The sequence below is a fragment of the Capra hircus genome, chromosome 4, assembly GCF_001704415.2.
Source record: "Capra hircus breed San Clemente chromosome 4, ASM170441v1, whole genome shotgun sequence".
NCBI lineage: Eukaryota > Metazoa > Chordata > Mammalia > Artiodactyla > Bovidae > Capra > Capra hircus.
The window spans coordinates 16,649,091-16,665,232 of NC_030811.1; the positions used below are offsets into that span (position 1 = coordinate 16,649,091).

Here is a 16,142-nt window from a genome sequence, read left to right on the forward strand (position 1 = left end):
TCGTGTGTGTGTGTGTGTGTGTGTGTGTGTCTAGAGGAAAGCAGGCAAAACCTTCCAAGAGCCCCTCGTGTGTATGTGTGTGTGTGTGTGTGTGTCTAGAGGAAAGCAGGCAAAACATTCCAAGAGCCCCTCGTGTATGTGCGTGTGTGTGTTCACTTAGTCGCTCAGTCATGTCTGACTGTCTGCATCATAGATGTGCTTAATTCTTCCAGCAACAAGTCCTGACACCCCGGTGAGGTATTGTCTACCAGGGAGTCCCGTTGGAGACTTGGCGGCAGGATTTTTATTGGGGCTTGTCATACCGGCATCCTCTGCCTGGCATGTATGAAAATCCCACATTCCCATAAGAAAAGCAGATGTTCAGCACAAACCGTATTATTGGGACAGGCAGTGCAGGCACAGGGAGCCACTCTTCACAGGGAATGATGGGAACCGTCCCAAGTCCCACGGTTCCAGGGGCCAGCCTTGCCAGATAGATCTGTTTAAGGAGACGAATCAGGTCTGCTGTGCAACTCCTGCCAGTAACCAGGTCACCTTGTTGGTGCATGTTGAACTTATATTAACTTTCCTGCTAAGATATTTATTTACTTACTTATTCTAATTGCTGCATATTAAAATAGGTTTCATGGGAAACTACCCTGATTCTGGGAAAGATTTCAGGCAGGAGGAGAAGAGGGTGGCAGAGGATGAGATGGTTGGATGGTATCACCAACTCAGTGGACATGAGTTTGAGGAAACTCCGGGTGACAGTGAAAGACAGGGAAGCCTGATGTGCTGCAGTCCACCGAGTTCAAAGTGTTAGATATGACTTAGCGATTGAACAACAACAACAAATTTTGATTTGTTCAAAACTGTGGATTCAGGAGTTCAGATGGATTGGTTATGTAGAAGTCAGGTTCCGACTTATCTGGGGATCTTTGTATTTCGGTACCTGCCCTGGTGGAGAGCAGTGCCAACTTTCCATTCCCTTTTAGACTTAAATATCCAGGTTTTTTCTTTGCTAAAGGCTGCTACTGGGAGCAGAGTGGCTAGGGCAGTATTTACTTTCACTCCTCCTGTGTTTCTGTGTCTATAACTGTCTTAACTCTAGCTTCCCTCTGAGCCTTCCTTTCTCGTCCAAAATGGAAAGATTCTTAGAACCAGAAATACGTGTAAAGTCTAAAAAACATTTTGTTTATATATATTATTCAATGTTTCTTAAGTACCCTAAATAGTATCTTCAAAAGTACTTATTATAGCTGTCATGTTTATGTATAGCTATCTTAGGTGCTTTACAAAAGACGTTAAGCAGGCACAGTCTCTGTACCTTGAGACTTTGTAATGGATCCCACTGACATGGGCAAACATTGGAAATAGTAAAAGAACATAATATAAAATCTATGTTTATAGATAACGGAGAGGAAATGGTTGAACCTAATATTTGAGGACAACTTGACTGAAACTTACAATTTTTTTTAATACAAGAATTTTTTTTTCTATTACATTAGAAAGTCTTACCACTCCAGACAGCACAGTCCTTCCAGCGTGCAGAGTCTAAACTTCTTCTCTCCAGTCTAAAGCAGAATTCAAGGTGTCCTCAGCATTCCAGCTCAACCTTGACCACAGATGCTCTTAGCTCCGGTTCTCACGGCGCCCAGTACCAGAGCCTGAACATGTGTCAGCTTCAGCTCATCCTCTGTGCGCTGCTTCAGGAAGCTCTTTCATGTCAGAAGTTCCCCCACCCCATGCAGAGCTGTCACTCTGTAATAAACATTCTCGCTTAGGAAGCCCACACCGCAACCTTCCGTGCTTCCAGGAAGTGTCCCAACGCGTAGCAATCCTTGTAGCTCAGTACAGGCCCTCCCCCACAAGAAGAGCAAGAAGAGCCTCCGTCCGCTCAGGCCTCTAAGGCTGGCCCTCCACCCGGCAGCTGTGCAGGTGCAGGCCAGCGTGTGAGACTGGCAACTCAGAGTCACTCTGTCGGTGATTTCAGGCTCATTTCCTTCTCTTTTAAGGAAATAGCTGCCGGTAAACAAATCTGAATAACTGGAGTTCATCTGTCAATCCCTCTTACAAGCAAAAATGACCTTTGAACTTGCGACCCACACAGTTTTCCTCAAGACAGTTATCTTCTCGCCTGTTAGTATAGTTGTCTTGATCGGAGCTGCATTATTGATGTACACTTTCTTCACCAGCCTTTTTTCTTTCATCCTGTTTTCTGAATCTTTTTGTTCATCCTGCTTTTTTTCTTTTAGTTTTGGGATTTGTACTTTTGAAGGAGGCAGTCACTAGTATCTTCAGCTGAATTCTGGCAGTGAAGCAGAAAAAAGCTGTTTAAAATCTGTCCTTTTTGTGACAACCACACCTGCAGGGAGTTTTCGGTGGCTTCTCATGAGAGTGAAGAAAAAACCCTTGAAACCTGGAGCAGCTGCTCGGATGTGAGCTCTGGCTCACATTGGCTTGTGCCCCACAGGACTTCATCCTGGGTCCTGTTGAGCCTGAAGGGGATCAGGAGTCAGAGCTTGTGGCTCGAGGGAAAGATGGTGAGGCAACTCTCGTTGGAAGTATTTAGGGCCCCACGTTGTCACCTTGACGTACTGATGGGTCTCAGTTGTGAGTTTCTCTTCCGCTCCTGAAAGCAGAGTGTGTGTGTTAAGGCATCAATAACAAGACAGATGGTACAAGTCACACAGAAGTGAGTCACTGGACTATAATCACAGTTTATATATTCTCTTGACAATTTGGGGATTTTTCTTTCTGTGAAGTGATGATGTATTTTCAGAGTTGCTGCTTATGGTTTTTCTCTTTAATATTCTTTTTTTTAAAAAAAAATCATTGTATTGAGTGAGTTATGTTATTTTTGGCTGTGCTAGGTCTTTGCTTCTGTGCTAGCATTTTCCTTAGTTGGAGAGAGCAGAGGCTACTCTGCAGTTGCAGGGCACGGTCTTCTCACTGCAGGGGCTTCTCGTTGCAGAGCTCGTTGGGGCTCTGGGCGCACAGGCTTCAGCAGCTGCGGCACGTGGGCTCGGTAGCTGTGGCTCGCCGGCTGTAGAGCACAGACTCAGTAGTTGTGGTACACGGCATGTGGGGTCTTCCTGGATCACAGATTGAACCCATGTCTCCTACACTGGCAAACAGATTCTTTACCTCTGAGCTGCTGGGGAAGGCCCTCTTTTTAATATTCTGAAGTCAGAAAGTTTTCTGTTTTACAAGATTTTCTGTTTTTGAAGTGGGCCACTTTTAAAGTCTTCATTGAATTTGTTACAGTATTGCTTCTGGTTTAGGTTTTGGCTTTTTAGCCTGCTTATATAGGGTCTTAGCTCCCTGACCAAGGGTTGAATCCTTACCCTCTGCATTGCAAGGTGAAGTCTTAACACTGGACTACCAGGGAGATCCCCAAATTTTCTTTCCTATAATAACCTATCTGAGAAACCATGTAGTACAACTCCCTGATCTGGAGATCCCAAAGAGCTATGAGTTTGTATTTATAGAAACTTACTGTTTCAGGAATGAAAACCGAGACGTTTTAAAAATACATTGGTTTTAAGTTATTTAAAAATGAACTAAATAACCCATAACATGTTAATAACATAAATAACATTTCATGAAAAACGAGTTTTTCAAAACAACAAAAAGAACCACTTGCTAAGGAGAGTGACACTGACTTACATTTTTGCAAATCTCCTCCTGTCTGACTTAATAGAAGACAGTGGATTTTCGTGTCTGCTTCTGAATTCAGTCTCTTGTAGCAGGATCCTTTGAAGGGTATGAAGAGAGTTTGGCTTCCAGAGATACATAGTGGAAAGAGGAGAAGTATTTTAATAGCCTTTTTAGTTAATTGTGGATATTTGTCTTTGATACTGTACCAGAATTTGACAAGAGGCAATTTCTTAAAGGTTAGTGACAATGTGGAATCTGAAACTATCTTAATTAACTTTTTTATTCTCTTACATTAAGATCCATTTGTCTGTCTTGTCCTTTGAATGGGTCTTGGAAGTGACAGGCTCATTTCATTCTTTTTCGGAGGAAATATCTGCCAGAAACCCAAATCTGAATAACTAGCCTTTGTCTGTCAGTCACTCTTTCAAGGAAAAATGACATTCCAGCCTGCAACTCACAGTTTTCTCAAAACAGCTGTCTGTCTTTGGTGTGCTGAGTGCTAGATGCATATTTCCTACTTAATGGCACAGATTATTTAAAAAAAGGGGGAGTGGGGACTCGGGCCAGATTTAGTAAGATTAATACTTTTTAATGCTTGATAAATATCTACTGAGCGTCTAGTATGTGCCAACGACCTTCTTCAGTGAAGCTGCCGCTTTGGGCCCTGTGAGGCAGTGGAAGGCGCAGTGCTGAACGGTGCAGTCTGGCGTGGCTGCCTCCATCCATGCCCAGGCACAGGCGTTTACCCGCCACTGCTTCTGCACCATCAGTGGGACAGTTGAAAGGGAGGAAGCAGAGAGCATGTTAGTGTTACTGTGCAAATCGTTGTGGCCTCATGGACCTGTGTGCGCATGGGGTTTCCTCAGGTACAGAGCGCTGATCTGCTCTTTTCAACCTCCCCAGGTTTCCGTGAGGGTGGGCGGAGGTGGTTCCAGAAGGTGCTTTGGCCCAATGAGTCTTAACAGGTTCTTGTTGTGTGACCGCAGATGTGGAGCAGCAACCATTTGTTTCCCAGTGCAGAGGAAGCCACTCTTTTCCTTGGAACGTTGGACACCATTTTCCTCTTCTCCTATGCCGTGGTAAGTTTTAGAAAACTAAGCTTTTCTGTTGAGGAAAGATGTAAATGACTTCACATCTTACCAAGTTGGTGAGGGATTTTGAATGTGCTGACTGAGGAGAGCTCAGTTTCCCTGGAGTTTATATTTTGTGTCCTTCCCGTCCATCCACCTATCCATCTGTCCATCCATGTGACAGATATTTCGAGAGCGCTTAGTGTATGCCTTGTAGTTTTCTCGTTGAGGGAAATTCATCAGTGAGCAGCACAGGAAAACTCCCGACCGTTAAAAAGCTTCTGTTCTTGACTGGGAACTAAGAGACAAACAGTAATACAATGCCATAAGGAAGGACATGACTGAGTGTGTTCAAAGGTGGTAAGTGCTGTGGAGTAGAACCAGGCAGGGAGTGAGTTTGTCCCGTAGGTAGGATGGCCAGGAAGGACCTCGAGAAGAGCAGAGAGATGAGTGTAGGTCGAGATTTCGGATCCCTTGGCATATAGATGATTTTTTTCAAGATTGGATGAAAATCATCAAGAGAGTTGATGAGGACAGGCAAGAGAGGACAGGGAGAGTTGATGAGGTGCAAAGACTGAGCTGGGCCTCAGGAGAGGAGTTCCCGCATTTCCAGCTGGGGAAGTCGAAGGATTGGGCGGGGAGGCTGGAAGGGAGCAGGAGAGCCACACGAGGGTGACCGGGCCAGCTCTGACTGAGGTAGTGTCCTGGAATCAGGCAGCCGGAGTCTCTGACTGGTCATCAGGAACGTCTGGTGGCTGCAGAGGTGGCTTGGTGGTAAAGAACCCGCCTATCAAGCAGGAGATGAGGGTTCGGTCCTTGGGTGGGGAAGATCCCCTGGAGAAGGAAATGGCAACCTACTCCAGTATTCTTGTCTGGAAAATCCCATGGACAGGGGAGCCTGACAGTCCATGGGGTCACCAAGAGTCAGATATGACTGAGCAGCTAAATAGCAGCAGCCGTGCATGTGATGTGAAATACTGGGTGAAAGTCCCCACGTCATCTCCACATGCTTATTTGGGTAATTGTTAGAACATCCCTTCTGTGAAGAGGAAACTTACAGACACACACAGTTGGAGCAGATGTTGGATCCTTCAGCCCAGCCTTTTCGGTACAGAATCTCATCCAATGGTGCTTCTCCTTCAGCCGTTGAGGAAGTATTAGAGGAAGTCTTGTGGTCTCATGGTGGCTCAGTGTTAGCAAGTAGCTATGATACTCAGTATCAAAATGGAATTTAGCTTTTTTTCGGATCGTTTCCTTATCTAGAGTGTTATGATGATTAAAATATAGTTGTCTATAGGATTAAATAGGTTTAGGAGATAAAAGATACGTGCCATGAAAAAATCAATGATCTGGACCTCTCTGGCCGTCCAGCATTTAAGACTCTGTGCTTCTAGTACAGGGGATGGGGTTTGATCCCTGGTCATGGAGCTGAGATCCCACCTACTGTGTGGTGTGGCAAAATAAAAAAAATTAGGGATCATAGCTCTTTATAGTGAACTGCGTTTCGTTCTGTAACTTTCAGGTATCGTCTGGGCATGTGGAGCAGCACAGAGTAAATTAGGTCCCTAATGTGAAGCACAGTTGAGAGATTTTCTTCTCTGCCTTTACTATAAGGTTGCTGTTGTTTAGTCCCTCAGTCGTGCCTGACTCCTTTGTTGACCCCATGGACTGTACCCCGACAGGCTCCTCCACCCATGGAATTTTCCAGGCAAGAATACTGGCGTGGGTTGCTATTTCCTACTCCAGGGGATCTTCTTGACTCAGGGATTGAGCCCTTATCTCTTGTAGTGGCAGGTAGATGTTTTACTGTTGAGCCACCAGGAAAACCCTGTGTATAGCATAACACCCTGTAAATTGGAGCTTTAGAAGGTACAATCTTCTCTAACTCTGGTGGGTGCCAAAAGGTTGACAGTAATGAGGGAGAAACATTTATTATGATGTTTATCATCTAAATTTTCTCTTATGTGTGTGTGTATGAAAGTCGCTTAGTCATGTCTGACTGTTTGTGACCCCATGGCCTATACAGTCCATGGAATTCTCCAGGCCAGAATCCAGAACACTGGAGTGGGTAGCCTTTCCCTTCTGGGGAAACTTCCTAACCCAGGGATCGAATCCAGGTGTCCTGTATTGCAGGCAGATTTTTTACCAGCTGAGCCACAATATATCTATTATATGTATAATATAGTCAACTTCATTAGAAACACCTGTATCTGAATTCAGGTATTCAGTTAAGACATTTATTCATTTTACATATTTGTGGCAGAAACCTGAAGTGTGTTGCCCTTAGCTTGTTGGTCTGCCTTCCTGCTGTGTGTGTGCATGTGTGTGTGTGTGTGTTAGTTGCTTAGTTGTGTCTGACTCTCTGCATCCCTATGGACTGTAGCCCGCTAGGCTTCTCTGTCCATGGACTTCTCCAGGCAAGAATACTGGAGTGGAGTTGCCATTCCCTTCTCCAGGGGATCTTCCCAACCCAGGGATCGAACCCAGGTCTCCTGCACTGGCAGGTGGATTATGTATCGTCTGAGCCACCAGGGAAGCCCGGAAAGTCCTGCCATGAGCTCAGCCTTTTAATTCCTACCACTCAGTGGGAGGAAAGCAGAAGGCAGAACACTTGTACTTATCTTCAGCTAATTAACCGTCTGTGCCTCCCTGTGCTCCTTGCCTCCTGGTGTGATGAAGCCCAAGGGTTAGATGAGCAGGCAGGGCATGTGGCCCCGTCGCTTCTGTTCTGTGGGACACGTTGTAACATCTTCATTCAGAATGCAAATAGCTCAGATGAATCCCTCTGGAAAAGCAGATACTGATGCTGGAGTTCATCTGTTTTAGAAGATGCAGTATATTTGTGTGCTTGTTTTATTATAATTATTCTTTTTTTCCCCTAGGTGTCTCAGGCAGTTAGGGGGATCAGATAGGAGGAAAATTTGCACTGAATTACACTGTCTTGGTGCATGCAATGTTTACAGTGTTGCAGAAGCAGTTGTCATTTCTTGAAACACTGGTGAAACTGATACAGAGGTTAGGCTGAGCACAAGAGTGAGGTTTAATCTTTGTGTTTTGTTTGCGTCATTTGCTTTGCTTTGGAATGTATCATACTTTTTCCAGGCTGTGTTGTTACCCAGAACTGTAAAATGAAATGCTTTCTTCTAGGGCCTTTTCATCAGCGGCATCGTCGGGGATCGGCTGAACTTGCGATGGGTTCTGTCTTTTGGCATGTGCTCTTCTGCATTAGTGGTAAGTTGTTTTCATTCCAGTTACTGTTATCTTCGCCAGGAATTTTAGAATCCAAGCAAGCCCCCTACTTCTGTCTATAGAATAGAATAGTAAAATGAATCTTCGGTTTTCTGGTCCCTTCCTTGGGTGCCTTTTTGGTTAAGGGACATCTTGAGAGTGTGATTTTAATCACACCCCTTCCTTGATTCTCAGTCACCAACAAAGGTCACAGCATAACTCGAGTGGCGTCCATTGCTCTCGAGAACCCGGTCCCAGCTCTCTTCTGCAGTCTTGTCTGCCCTGCGTGTCAGCCCTCTGCTCTCCCAAACCAGGCTGCCTTCCGTGGCCCTCCTGTATCTGCTCCTTTCTACCTCACTGCTATTGCTCCTGCTCTTCTTCCTGCCTTCAGTGTCCTCCGCGCTGCTCTTCATAGTCTAACTCAGCGTCTCCTTCAAGTCACCGGCCAGATGACCCTTGTTTCCTCATGCCTGACTTTATTCGCCCGTCTCTTGGAAGTTGTCGCTCCCTGTCCTGAGCCCCTGTCCCTGACTTTCCATGGAGGCACTTCCTTTGTCTGCTGCTCAGCCTGCTTGTTTCAGGTCAGCCTTGTTGCCCCTAGGAGCCTTCAGCAGGGTGGTGGAGCCCATAGACTCCGCAGGGCTGCACTGACAGGCTTTGAGGCCTTCCCTTGCAGCTTCCAGCTATGGTTTCTCCATGCTTCAGGCTCCACTTTTCAATACCTGCACCCAAGGTTGCAGTGAGGGTCCTGTGAGTCACTGTGTGGGGGGCGTTTAGAATGGTTCTTGGCGTATTCAGTGCTCTAGAGGGCAGGATCCATATTAGAATCTTCTGTATTTGTTCACAAGCATTTGTTGATTGAATAAAAGCATGGAGCTTAGTTAGACTCTATTGTTTTTCAATGTCTGCCATTGGTGTATGGGGAAAAAATTATTTTCCTTTATATTTCAGAGATTGAAGCACTTTATTCATAAGCTGCTCACCCACATATATGTACAGACTGTTTTAAAACCTGGTTTAGGGTTTTTCCCTAAACCCAAATGAACTTTTTGGCCAACCCAATGTTTTCTTTCTTTCTTTATCTTTTTTTTTAAGCACACTTTTAGAAAAGCTGAAGTGTGTCCGTAAACTCCCCCTTTGCAGTGCACAGTTTTTGAATTTTGATAAGTGACTATAGTCGTGTAACTGCCACCTGCCTTCTGTCCCCGGCCTCTGGCACCTGCTGCCCATTTTTCCGTATGGTTTCCCTCATTGCAGAATGTCATGTAGCTGGAATCATACCGTATTAGACGTACACCATTTTTAAACCCACGCCAAACATTCCCAAAGGAGATTGACTACAAATAAAACGCCCACCCCGAGCAGAACGCCTGGAAAAAAGCAGTCACTTGATACATGCCACCGAATGACTGAGTCAGTCGCAAGCTATGCTGATGCACTGAGTAGCCACGGTTAGTAAAAATAGCTGGTGCTTTCTGGCCCCACAGTGTGCCTGGAAATTTACACATGTTCTGGTGGAAATCAACACACGTGCACTCCAGTAGTCTTTTTTACCGTCCTCCATAAACAAGAAGAAAGGGAAATAGATGTAAGATGAGGTCACACAGTGGGGACTCAGTATTTTAGAGTGGAAGATGCAAGCTGGAGGGATGGCCCTTGCTGTGTTTTATGCTGTTTGTCGTCTCTGCCTCTCTGGTCAGGGGTGGTTTGATGCTTGTCTTGCTCAGGGCCGCTCTGAGCAAGGGCACCTGGAGCGTCTCTGCAGAGTCTCTCAGACATTGAATGTGTCTATCACGGAGGGTCTTGGGTCGGGGTGTCCATGTGGATGTGACATGCGTCTTGTTCTTCCTTCTGCCCTAAGGTGTTCGTCTTTGGCACTCTCACGGAATGGCTGCATCTCTACAACAAGGGGCTGTACTGTAGCTTGTGGATCCTGAACGGCCTGCTGCAGTCCACCGGCTGGCCCTGCGTCGTTGCTGTTATGGGCAACTGGTTTGGGAAAGCTGGGTATGCCACTTTCTTCCTCTTTCATTTCTCTGTTTGATCGTAGTTTCAATATCTGATTGGTCAGATTTGTCAGTGTCAATTCTTTCTATCTCTTTTTTTTTTTAATTTAAAAATTTTATTGTGGAGTATAATTGCTTTACAGTGTTACAGTGAAGTGAATCAGCTGTATGTGTATGCATATCCCCTCCCTCTGGACCCTCCCTCCCACCCATACCCCAGCACTGCCTCTCTAGGTCATCACAGTGCACCGAGCTGAGCTCCCTGTGTCAGACAGCAGCTTCCCACTGGCTGCCAGCTTTGTACTTGGCAGTGTATATACATCAGTGCTGTTCTCCCAGTTCATCCCTCCCCCCTCCCCCCTCCCCTTACCCCTCTGTGTCCAGCTGCCCATCACTTGATCTTTTCAACACCACCCATGTCTTCCCTCTACTTTAGGAAGTTTAGGATAGCGGAGACAGGAGGTTTCACATCAGTGGACACTGGAGACAGTGTGCACTCTATAGCGAAGGTCTGGCCCGTGAGACACGTTCACAGCACCGTTCTGACTGTGGTCAGACTTTGAGTGTGGCTGAGGCAGTACATCTCAGTTTTGTTTTTTCAAATCTTTCCTTTAGAGAACACAGATAACACATTGTAGTAATAGAAATCTTGCATGCCATATCATCATGTATCTTCCTGTGGGTTTTGCCTTCCCTGTTTTTGAGACTCGGTGATCTAATGTGACCTTCTAAAATTAAAGATAAGGAAACTGAGCTCAGAAGTTGTCCTTGGGACTTGCCTAGAGTCACAGAACGCAGGCTTTAAGAAGATGCAGATGACGAATGCCAGACTTGGGGCCTTAGTTAAATTGGCCATTTCCCCCCAAACCTTCTGGTACTTATCAGTTGTGTGTGAGGTGGTGTGTATGATGGGGGCCATGGCATATGGATGGGCACCTGCTGACGGATCTTCGGGGCCACCCAGGAAGACCCATACTTAACCTACAGGAGGGAAAATAAGTAGAGATTCCCAAAGACTTGGCTTTGTTTCTCATTACCGTTCGTGACGCTCTGCCTTTGTTGTTTATCATCATTTATGATTCTCTGCCTTCAGGGACTGTTAGTCTGGATTTCTAGCTTTTGTCCTGGGTAAGATATTCATGTGTTGTGAAGCGCACATGTATTTCATTGATAGCTCTGTCTTTTTGTTTACTCTCTTACGTCGGGGCCGGTGTACCCAGCAGGTATTACCCACCTGCCGTGGTGATCAGCGCATGCTTTAGGCAGCTCCTCTCGGTTTTCCAGCTTCCCCAGTTTCCTAATGGGAGTAATGGTGCTTGTCGATAATGATCTGTATTTGTTGTGGAGTAATGTTTATGTTCAGTGTGCTAGTAATTTCTTCTTTTCTTTAATACTGTTACTTATTTTTGTTTACACCGGGTCCTTGTTGCTATACGTGGGCTTTCTCTAGCTGCGTTCCCTGGGCTGCTTGCGGTGGCTTCTGCAGTTGCAGAGCCCAGGCTGTCGGGGCACAGCTTCAGTAGTCGAGGCTCTCCGGCTCTGGAGCGCGGGCTCAGTGGTTGTGGTGCACGGGCTTACTTGCTTCTCGGCATGTGGAGTCTTCCTGGACCAGGGGTTAAACCCGTGTGCCCTACACTGGCAGGTGGATTCTTACCCACTGTACCACTAGGGAAAGCCCTGTGCTAGTGACTTATGTTTCTTTCCAATTCTGCTGTCACTGGGTTAATAGAATTGATTTTCAGAGGTGCTAATTCCCCAGTGATACTTTAAAACCCTTATTTATTTATTAGCTACACCAGGTCTTATTTGCAGCACGTGGATCTTTGTCACATCTTGTGGGATCTTTCCTTTCAGTGCAGGGACGGCCTAGTTGTGGCGTGTGGGCTCCAGAGGGCGTGGGCTTCAGTAGTTGAAGTGCACGGGCTTAGTTGCTCTGCGGCATGTGGGATCTTAGTTCCCCAAACATGGATTGAACCCACATCGTCTGTGTTACAAGGTGGATTCTTAACCCCTGGACCGCCAGGGAAGTCCCTCCCCTCTTATGCTTTAGTTTTCTTTTGGATGCTGTGTGTGTGCTGTTTATTTGTATTAAGATTTTTAAGGTAACATCTTTCCATTCATGATTTTTGAAAATTATACCAAGGCTACTTGATTATTGTCATGAAACCAGCTATTTCAAATGAACAAAGAGAAATAAAGGGAAAACCACCTGAAATGCTGTTATTTCAAGATAATCACTTGAACATGTATCATTTTGAGATAATCCTTATCTGAGCTTTTCCAAATTGGATGACACTGGGTGTTCGGTAGCAGTGACTGGACATTCTTAACTCTTCATTATTTCTCTCTTTCAGTCACAAAGACAAACAGGACATTCAAGAAAGCCATTAATTATAGTTCACTTTTGAAAGTAAGGCATTCTGTTTTTAAGCGAATAACAACTAAGTGAAATTGATGCTGCTGTACTTGACACAGAGTGACTCTTCCTGTGAAATGTAGCAGTAAACCACAAAGTGCCGGTAAAACCGTGACAACTTACAGTCACAGCTGTTTTCAGCCAGTTTCTTCCGAAATGTCTTTGATCAGCGTGTTCTTCAAACCCTGACCTTTGCTCTTCTCTCTAGGATCCTCTTGGTAGGTTTTGTGTTTTAAAGGCTTGGGGTGTTATCGTCCTGATAAAAATATAGAGATTGTCTAGTTCAAATCATTTGATTTCCAAGTGAAAAAATTTGAATGATCTACTGAAGACGTTGGCCTGGAAAGCTGTTACCATGTGAGTCATATCTCTCCTTCCGCTGTCAGGGGTCATTGTTTTTTTGATGCCTCGCCGTATAGCATGCGGGATCTCAGTTCCCCAATCAGGGATCGAACCCGTGTCCCCTGTATTGTGAGCTGGGAGTCTTAAACACTGGGCCGCCAGGGAAGTCCTGGGGTCATAGTTTGTTAGAGCGCATCGAGGCTGGTAGTCCTGGTAGATAATGCCTGTGCAGGCCCCTGCTGTCAATCTGCCCCTGCACCCAGGCCTTTGAGGAGCACAGCGCTTTCCAGATGAGAGCGTCGAGTCCGGGCCATGAGCTGCTGGCGGTCACTCTGCACAGCTGGAAGTGGCTTCTGAGCACGTTGTGCCACTGTAGAGTGTTGTCTCCCTCTCCGTTTTTGTTTTTGATTTTTTTGGGCTGTGCCTCATGGCATGTGGATCTTAGTTCCCGAACCAGAGATCAAACTGGTACCCCCTGCATTGGGACCTCACAGTTTTCCCCTCCGGACCACCTGGAAAGTCCCTGCAGTATGTTTTCATGTCTCTCTTCTCCCATTCGGCACAGTATTGTTGAGATTCATCCATGTCTGCATCGACAGTTCATTCCTTTTTATGGCTAAGGAGTCATCCATTGTATCACAGTTTATCTGTTCAGCTGTTGGTGAACATCTAGGTTTTTAGTTTTTGGCTTTTACTATTGAAGCCACTGTGCTTGTTTGTTCACAAATCCTTGTATGGACACGTGCTTTCATTTCCTTGGATAAATACCTGGGAGTAGAATGGCTGGATCTTATGGTAGGAGCATGTTTGTCTTTTTAAGAAACTGGCGATTTCTTCTAAAGTGGTTGAACCGCTTCACATTCCTACCAGCAGAGTGTAAGGGTTCTAGGTGCTGCGCACCCTTGCCAGCACTTGGTATGCTCCGTGTGTTTTGACTTTGCTCTTCTGTTAGGTGTGTAGGGATACCTTGTTGTGATTTTAATTTGCATCTCCCTGATGTTTGATGATGCTGAGCATCTTTTCATAGTTGCTAACTGGTGTCTGACTCTTGCTACCCCATGGACTGTAGCCTGCCAGGCTCCTCTATCCGTGGAATTTTCCAGGCAAGAATACTGCAGTGGGTTACCATTTCCTTCTCCATTCATGTGCTTATTTGCATCTTATTTTACGTGTGTGTGTGTGTGTGTAAAGCATTTGTTAAAATCTTGGCCCCCTTTTCAGAAACTTTGTATTTGAGATGATTATAGATTTAACACTCCTTAGAATTTTATTGCATTGTTTATCTTTCACAGTATTGCATTCTGAGATTTCTATATCCCAGCAGCAAGTCTTTTGTCAGATAAGTGGTATCCAGATAGTTTCTGCCAATCCATGGGGCTTGTCTTTTTAAATTCTCTTAATAGTGTCTTTCCGTGAGCCCCAAATTGAACTTTAGTATAATAAAATCTTAGAAGAAGAGAGCTACCCAGTTAAGTGTTTTGCCATTTGGGTGTACTTTGAAAAAAAACACATTGCAATGGAACATTGAGTCTGTGTAATGTGAGCCTGCACTGTTTGGCCATTCCGTACCTGAGCTGCACACAGAACCCGTCCTAATTGTGTTGTCTTCTGTTCTGCTCTGTTCCCATCCTAGGCGAGGAGTTGTTTTTGGTCTCTGGAGTGCCTGTGCCTCTGTGGGCAATATTTTGGGCGCATGTCTGGCTTCTTCTGTTCTGCAGTATGGTTATGAGGTAGGTGTTTTTTTTCCTAGCTTTTTCTTCAGTATATAAATATATGTTTTGTTTTTAGGAAGTAATCCTGTGACCATTTAAAATGACCTAGTGCTGTGTCTGGGAGGGGCAGGGTTTGTGTTAAGAGTGGACAAGCTTATGGTAAATTAAAACACATTAAAAAAAATTAGTCATGGAAAAACACCTAAGTCTAAAGACATATAATCATGTGGGGAAAAGTACTTGCAACTCATGTTACAGATAAAGAGCAGATCTCCTTAATGTATAAAGTGTCCACAAATTGATAAAGACAAAGACTAACAACACATGGAAAGAAAAGCAAAGCCTTTGAATGTATAGTTCATGGAAAGGAAAGAGAAATGGCTTGTAAACATATGACAGGCTATTCCACTTCACTCAGAACTTGTTTATTCATTCAGTAATATTCTTAAGTTCCTCTTACGTGCCCCAAGGCAGTAGAGGATAGAGTCTTGGCCCAAAGAGCCAACAATCTCTGCCCTTATAGGAGTTTAGGTATGAAGTGGTAGAGGAATGCAAATTAAAACCACTGTAAAAAAAAGAGAGAGAAAAAACCTACACTGTATCCTTATTAGATTGGTAAAAATCCAGAAGTTTGGTACCATGTTTATTAGGTGACAGCAGGCATTGCCGGGTGGGCGAGTAAATAACTCCTCTTGGGGTCAATATAGGAATGTCTGTCAAAAACCCAGTCACTTAACCTGGGCTTCCCTGCTGGCTCAGACGGTAAAGAATCTGCCTGCAATGCGGGAGACCTGGTTCGATCCCTGGGTCGGGAAGATCCCCTGGAGAAGAGAATGGCAACCTACTCTAGTATTCTTGCCTGGAGAATCCCATGAACAGAGGAGCCTGGTGTCCATGGGGTTGTGAAGAGTCGGACATGACTGAGTGACTAACACATCAGAATTATAATGGCTCTGACCTAGCAGTTCGACCTCCATGAATTAATCTGACTGATGAGTATACTTCATCATATACAAAGAGTACATCTGCAAGGGTATTTGCTTCAGCATTGTTTGTAAGAGCAAAAGATTGGTAACAGATGTCAACCAAACGGGAAATAGTTAAACCACAAAACACCTATTCAGTGGAATCTGTGCAGCTGTGAAGTAGAATTAGGCAGCCCTGCGTGTCCAGATTGGGATAGAGCTCAGTGAAGTGAAGATAACCGTGTGTTGAGTATTGCCATTTATGTGAAATGGAGGAAGAATTAAAGAGTATCTGTTGTATTGGCTTCTGTTTCCAAAACAAACTTTGGAAAGTACAAGCTAAATAACAGTGCTTATATGTTCGACAAATAAAAATCGAATGGCTCATGTCAACGGATTGCCTGTTCAAAGACCTAATGATTGGGAATTCCCTGGTAGTCCAGTGGTTAGAACTCCAAACTTTCACTGCCAAGGGTGTGGGTTCAGTCCCTGGTCGGGGAACTAAGAACCCTCAAGCCATGCAGTGCGGCCAAAACAAAACCCCAAACCCAATAACTGAAAGTAAGTTGCTCTTTCAGAAAGTAGGTGACAGTTTTTAAACAGCTTGCCAAGTGTTTGGTCCTTGAAGAATTTTGGTCTAGTTAGGGCCAGTGGGAAGTCCTTCCTGTCTTCATAGTCACCTTTTCCCAGCTTTCTTAGCTTCACGCGTGGATTGTACTGATTGGCTCAGATGGGAATTTCAGGTCACCGTGTGGGCTCCTCCC

At 45.0% G+C, this 16,142-nt stretch overlaps 1 protein-coding gene across 1 annotated transcript in view; it reads left to right on the forward strand.

Moving 5' to 3' along the window:
• The window catches only part of SLC37A3 (solute carrier family 37 member 3), a 51,075-nt gene that overhangs the window by 18,077 nt on the left and 16,856 nt on the right, over nt 1-16,142 (forward strand). Inside the window, exons 4-7 of the mRNA XM_018046868.1 lie at nt 4,626-4,718; nt 7,857-7,940; nt 9,799-9,944; nt 14,335-14,431. Coding sequence (XP_017902357.1) covers nt 4,626-4,718; nt 7,857-7,940; nt 9,799-9,944; nt 14,335-14,431 — 420 coding nt within the window. The remainder of the gene's footprint in view (nt 1-4,625; nt 4,719-7,856; nt 7,941-9,798; nt 9,945-14,334; nt 14,432-16,142) is intronic.